Source organism: Oncorhynchus nerka, linkage group LG4, assembly GCF_034236695.1.
Source record: "Oncorhynchus nerka isolate Pitt River linkage group LG4, Oner_Uvic_2.0, whole genome shotgun sequence".
NCBI classification, from domain to species: domain Eukaryota; kingdom Metazoa; phylum Chordata; class Actinopteri; order Salmoniformes; family Salmonidae; genus Oncorhynchus; species Oncorhynchus nerka.
The window spans coordinates 69,901,781-69,908,712 of NC_088399.1; the positions used below are offsets into that span (position 1 = coordinate 69,901,781).

A 6,932-nucleotide genomic window follows, 5' to 3' on the forward strand; every position below is an offset into this window, starting at 1 on the left:
TACCATAATCCCACCACCACCATGGGGCACTCTCTTCACAATGTTGACATCAGCAAAATGCTCACCCACACAATGCCATACATGCTGTCTGCCATCTGCCCGGTACAGTTGAAACCAGGATTAATCCGCGAAGAGCACACCAGTGTGCCAGTGGCCATCGAAGGTGAGCATTTGCCCACTGAAGTCGGTTACGACGCCAAACTGCAGTCAGGTCAAGACCCTGGTGAGGATGACGAGCACGCAGATAAGCTTCCCTGAGGCGGTTTTTGACAGTTTGAGCAGAAATTCTTTGGTTGTTCAAACCCAGTTTCATCAGCTGTCTGAGTGGCTGGTGTCAGACAATCCTGCAGGTGAAGAAGCCAGATGTGGAAGTCCTGGGCTGGTGTGGTTATGCATGGTCTGCGGTTGTGATGCTGGTTTGATGTACTGTCAAATTCTGTAAAACAACGTTGGAGGCGGATTATGGTAGAGAAATTAACATTACATTATCTGGCAACAGCTCCGGTGAACATTTATGCAGTCAGCATGCCAATTGCAAACTCCTTCAACACTTGAGACATCTGTGGCATTGTGTTGTGTGACAAAACTGCACATTTTAGAGTGGCCTTTTATTGTCCCCAGCGCAAGGTGCACCTGCGGAATGATCATGCTGTTTAATCAGCTCTTGATATGCCACACCTGTCAGGTGAATGGATTTTCTTGGCAAATGAGAAATTCTCTAACAGGGATGTAAACAAATTTGTGCCAAGATTTGAAAGAAATAAGCTTTTTGTGCGTATGGAACATCTCTGGGATCTTTTATTTCAGCTGATAAAACATATGACCAACACTTTACTTACATGTTGCATTGATATTTTTGTTTAGCGTCTCTTTTAACATGGTGAACTGATAATTCCAAGGGGTAGATAGACCTATCAACCCATCCCTCTCACATGCCCCTCTTTATCCAACAAAAAACAAAACCTTAAGATTTCCACAGTTTGAAATCCAATTATCAAAATGAATGATCTACAGGATTTACATAAGATCACAGTTTTCACATTCTCAGGATCAATCTTTTGTCAGAAATTAAAAACAGCTATTCTCTGGTCTGATGTCAGTTTCATTTGTATGGAAGACAGGCCTCAGAGTGCACCCAATCCACTCACTGTAATCAAGGCAATGTAGTGCCAATCCTTCAATACACTCTGACACAATAATTGTGTCTTTTATCTTTTGAGAGAAGTGTGAACTTAAAATCCCCTTGAACTTCATGATAGCATACTTAAATACACTCAACTGTCAGTTCTCTGCCTTCCAAGGGGCCATAGGGAAAACTCATCCCAAAGGAAGGCTCACATGATCTAATGTTAACCATGGCTAATCAGAAAACAAAAACCTTTGGTCCTTTCTGTGAAAGGTCGTACTGGATATTAGTCTATGCCAGATGCCCAGCCCTCCCCCTAGAGAGATACTGAGTGTGCAGGGGTTTGATCTAGTCCAACTCCCATCTGATTCAGAAAATCAAGGTCCTGACAAGCAGCAGGGGCAGCAGGTAACCTAGTGGTTAAAGCGTTGGACTAGTAACCGAAAGGTTGCAAAATCGAATCCCCGAGCTGACAAGGTAAAAATCTATTAAAGTAGGATTGGAGCAAAAACCTACAGGAGGGCTATACTATAGATCCCCAGGAATAGGATTACTGGCTACCCCCTAGTACATTTTTACCATCATTTGAGAGTTACTGGGATGAAAATGATCAATGAGTCCCTCCAAGTTTATTAAGTGAAGTGCCCTTCACATTTTAATTAGCCCAGAGTGCTTTCTGTTGTAAGTTACTGATGGGTAGCACAGCTATCTGCCCTAAACCTCTCCCTCATAGTCAACAAAATAAATGAAGGATCATTGACTACCGGAGACAACAGAGAGAGCACGCCCCCATCCACATTGATGGGGCTACAGAGGAGATGGTCAAACGCTTCAAGTTCCTTGTCGTGCACATCACTAACGACCTGAAATGGTCCCTTCACACAGACATTGTGGTGAAGAAGGAGCAATAGCACCTATTAAACCTCAGTAGGTTGAATAAATTCCGCTTGGCCCTTAAGACCCTCACAAACTTCTACCGGTGCACCATTAAGAGCATCCCAATCCATCATCAGGGGAAAAATATCAGTGTCACAGGAAGGTCAAGAAGAGGATCAAGGACCTCAGTCATCTGAGCCAAGGCCTGTCCAACCCGTTACCATCTAGAAAGCAGAGACAGTACATGTGCATCAAAGCTCGAATCCTAGCCGGCCTCTGCCGAGTACCCTGACCTGAACCTTAGTCAATGTTACTAACCAGCTACCACCAGATACTCTATCATGCACGTAGACTGAACACTGGTCATTTTAATAACATTTACATACTGTTTTAACCAATTTATATGCACAGTGCATTCAGAAAGTATTCAGACACCTTGACTTTTTCCACATTTCATGTTACAGCCTTATTCTAAAATGTATTCAAAAAATGTTCCTCATCTAGCTACACACAATACCCCATCAAGACTAAGCAAAAACATAACATTTGCATAAGTATTCAGACACTTTACTCAGTACTTTGTCGAAGAACCTTTGGCAGCGATTACAGCCTCGAGTCTTCTTGGGTATGATGCTACAAGTTTGGCACACCTGTATTTGGGGAGTTTTTCCCATTCTTCTCTGCAAATTTTCTCAAGTTCTGTCAGGATGGATGGGGAGCATCACTGCACAGCTATTTCCAGGTCTCTGCAGAGATGTTCGATCGGGTTCAAGGCCGGGCTCTGACTGGGCCACTCTAGGTCATTCAGAGACTTGTCCTGAAGCCACTCATGCGTTGTCTTGGCTGTGTGCTAAGGGTCATTGTCCTGTTGGAAGGTGAACCTTTGCCCCAGTCTGAGGTCCTGAGAGCTCTGGAGCAGGTTTTCATCAAGGATCTCTCTATACTTTGCTCCGTTCATCTTTCCCTTGATTCTGACTAGTCTCCCAGTCCCTGACACTGAAAAACATCCCCACAGCATGATGCGGCTACCAGTATGCTTCACCGTAGGGATGGTGCCAGGTTTCCTCCAGACATGAGGCTTGGCATTCAGGCCAAAGAGTTCAATCTTGGTTTCATCAAGAGTTTGCCTTTTGGCAAACTCAAAGCGGGCTTTCATGTGCCTTTTACTGGGGAGTGGATTCTGTCTGGCCACTCTAACATAAAGGCCTGATTGGTGGAGTGCTGCAGAGATGGTTGTCCTTCTGGAAGATTATCCCATCTCCACAGAGGAACTTTAGAGCTCTGTCAGAGTAACCATCAGGCTCTTGGTCACCTCCCTGACTAAGGCCCTTCTCCCCCGATTGCTCAGTTTGGCCGGGCGACCAACTCTAGGAAGAGTCTTGGTGCTTCCAAACTTCTTCCATTTAAGAATGATGGAGGCCACTGTGTTCTTGGGGACCTTCAATGCTGCAGAAATCTTTTGGTGCCCTTCCCCAGATCTGTGCCTCAACACAATCCTGTCTTGGAGAGTTACGGACAATTCCATCATCCTCATGGCTTGGTTTTTGCTCTGACATGCACTGTCAACTGTGAGACCTTATATAAACAGGTGAGCTTTACACCACTCTAGCCGACGCTTAGCATTGCACATGGTGATCTTAGGCTTGTGTGTGGCTGCTCGGCCATGGAAACCCATTTCATGGAGCTCCAAACGAACAGTTATTGTGCTGATGTTGCTTCCAGGGGTAATTTGGAACTCGTTAGTGAGTGTAGCAACCAAGGACAGATTTTTACATGCTTCGGGAGTCAGCACTCATCCTTATATAGACAAGTGTGTGCCTTTCGAAAACATATCCCATTAATTGAATTTACCACAGGTGGACTCCAATCAAGTTGTAGAAATATCTCAAGGATGATCAATGAAATGGGATGCACCTGAGATCAATTTCGAGTCTCAAAAGGTCCGAATACTTATGTAAACAATGTATTTTTATATATTTTTTTATACATTTACAAAAATGTATAAAACCCTGTTTTTGCTTTGTCATTATGTGGTATTGTGTGTAGATTGTTGCAGATGTTTTTTTGATCCATTTTAGAATAAGCCTGTAATTTAGCAACATGTGGAATAAGTCAAGGGGTCTGAATACTTTCCAAAGGCACTGTATATGTATATATAGTGCCTTCAGAACGTATTCATACCCCTGGACTTATTACACATTTTGTTGTGTATATATATATATTGCTAGGTATTACTGCGATGTTGGAAATAAAACACAAGCATTTCGCTGCACCTGCGATAACATTTGCAAATCTGTGCACCGACCAATAAACCTTGATTTTATTTTGATTGACCACATCCCATTTCAACACTAACCCTAACCTTAACCCTAGCCTCAACCAAACCTAACCCTAACCTTAACCATAGTCTCAACCAAACCTAACCCTAACCTTAACCCTAGTCTCAACCAAACCTAACCCTAACCTTAACCCTAGCCTCAACCATACCTAACCCTAACCTTAACCCTAGTCTCAACCAAACCTAACCCTAACCTTAACACTAGTCTCAACCAAACCTAACCCTAACCTTAACCCTGGTCTCAACTAAACGTAAACCTAACCCGAACCTTAAACCTAGCCTCAACCAAACCTAACCCTAACCTTAACCCTAGTCTCAACCACAATCCTAACCCTAAACTTAACTCTAGTCTCAACCATAATCCTAGCCCTAGTCTCAACCAAACCTAACCCTAACCTTAACTCTAGTCTCAACCATAATCCTAGCCCTAGCCTCAACCAAACCTAACCCTAACCTTAACCCTAGTCTCAACTAAACCTAACCCTAACCTTAACCCTAGCCTCAACCAAACCTAACCCTAACCTCAACTCTAGTCTCAAACAAACCTAACCCTAACCTTAACTCTAGTCTCAACCACAATCCTAGCCCTAGTCTCAACCAAACCTAACCCTAACCTTAACTCTAGTCTCAACCAAACCTAACCCTAACCTTAACTCTAGTCTCAACCACAATCCTAGCCCTAGTCTCAACCAAACCTAACCCTAACCTTAACTCGAGTCTCAACCAAACCTAACCCTAACCTTAACTCTAGTCTCAACCACAATCCTAGCCCTAGTCTCAACCAAACCTAACCCTAACCTTAACTCTAGTCTGAACCGTAAACCTAGCCCTAGTCTCAACCAAACCTAACCCTAACCATAACTCTAGTATCAACCATAATCCCAGCCCTAGTCTCAACCAAACCTAACCCTAACCTTAACTCTAGTCTCAACCATAATCCTAGCCCTAGTCTCAACCAAACCTAACCCTAACCTTAACTCTAGTCTCAACCATAATCCTAGCCCTAGTCTCAACCAAACCTAACCCTAACCTTAACTCTAGTCTCAACCACAATCCTAGCACTAGTTTCAACCAAACCTAACCCTAACCTTAACTCTAGTCTCAACCATAATCCTAGCCCTAGTCTCAACCAAACCTAACCCTAACCTTAACTCTAGTCTCAACGATAATCCTAGCCCTAGTCTCAACCAAACCTAACCCTAACCTTAACTCTAGTCTCAACCAAACCTAACCCTAAATTTAACTCTAATCTCAACCACAATCCTAGCCCTAGTCTCAACCAAACCTAACCCTAACCTTAACTTGAGTCTCAACCAAACCTAACCCTAACCTTAACTCTAGTCTCAACCACAATCCTAGTCCTAGTCTCAACCAAACCTAACCCTAACCTTAACTCTAGTCTCAACCGTAAACCTAGCCCTAGTCTCAACCAAACCTAACCCTAACCATAACTCTAGTATCAACCATAATCCCAGCCCTAGTCTCAACCAAACATAACCCTAACCTTAACTCTAGTCTCAACCAAACCTAACCCTAAACTTAACTCTAATCTCAACCATAATCCTAGCCCTAGTCTCAACTAAACCTAACCCTAACCTTAACCCTAGCCTCAACCAAACCTAACCCTAGCTTCATGTCCACATCCCTGTTCAAACCTAACCCTTGTCTCAACCAAACCTAGCCCTAACCTTAACCCTAGCCTCAACCAAACCTAACCCTAACCTCAACTCTAGTCTCAACCAAACCTAACCCTAACCTTAACTCTAGTCTCAACCACAATCCTAGCCCTAGTCTCAACCAAACCTAACCCTAACCTTAACTCTAGTCTCAACCACAATCCTAGCCCTAGTCTCAACCAAACCTAACCCTAACCTTAACTCTAGTCTCAACCAAACCTAACCCTAACCTTAACTCTAGTCTCAACCACAATCCTAGCCCTAGTCTCAACCAAACCTAACCCTAACCTTAACTCGAGTCTCAACCAAACCTAACCCTAACCTTAACTCTAGTCTCAACCACAATCCTAGCCCTAGTCTCAACCAAACCTAACCCTAACCTTAACTCTAGTCTCAACCGTAAACCTAGCCCTAGTCTCAACCAAACCTAACCCTAACCATAACTCTAGTATCAACCATAATCCCAGCCCTAGTCTCAACCAAACATAACCCTAACCTTAACTCTAGTCTCAACCATAATCCTAGCCCTAGTCTCAACCAAACCTAACCCTAACCTTAACTCTAGTCTCAACCATAATCCTAGCCCTAGTCTCAACCAAACCTAACCCTAACCTTAACTCTAGTCTCAACCACAATCCTAGCCCTAGTCTCAACCAAACCTAACCCTAACCTTAACTCTAGTCTCAACCATAATCCTAGCCCTAGTCTCAACCAAACCTAACCCTAACCTTAACTCTAGTCTCAACGATAATCCTAGCCCTAGTTTCAACCAAACCTAACCCTAACCTTAACTCTAGTCTCAACCATAATCCTAGCCCTAGTCTCAACCAAACCTAACCCTAACCTTAACTCTAGTCTCAACGATAATCCTAGCCCTAGTCTCAACCAAACCTAACCCTAACCTTAACTCTAGTCT

At 43.5% G+C, this 6,932-nt stretch overlaps 1 protein-coding gene across 1 annotated transcript in view; it reads left to right on the forward strand.

Annotated features, from left to right (window-relative positions):
- Nucleotides 1-72: 72 nt before the first annotated feature.
- The window catches only part of LOC135571532 (uncharacterized), a gene marked incomplete at its 3' end in the record, with an annotated part of 10,084 nt that continues 3,224 nt past the window's right edge, over nt 73-6,932 (forward strand). Inside the window, exon 1 of the mRNA XM_065018134.1 lies at nt 73-163. Coding sequence (XP_064874206.1) covers nt 73-163 — 91 coding nt within the window. The remainder of the gene's footprint in view (nt 164-6,932) is intronic.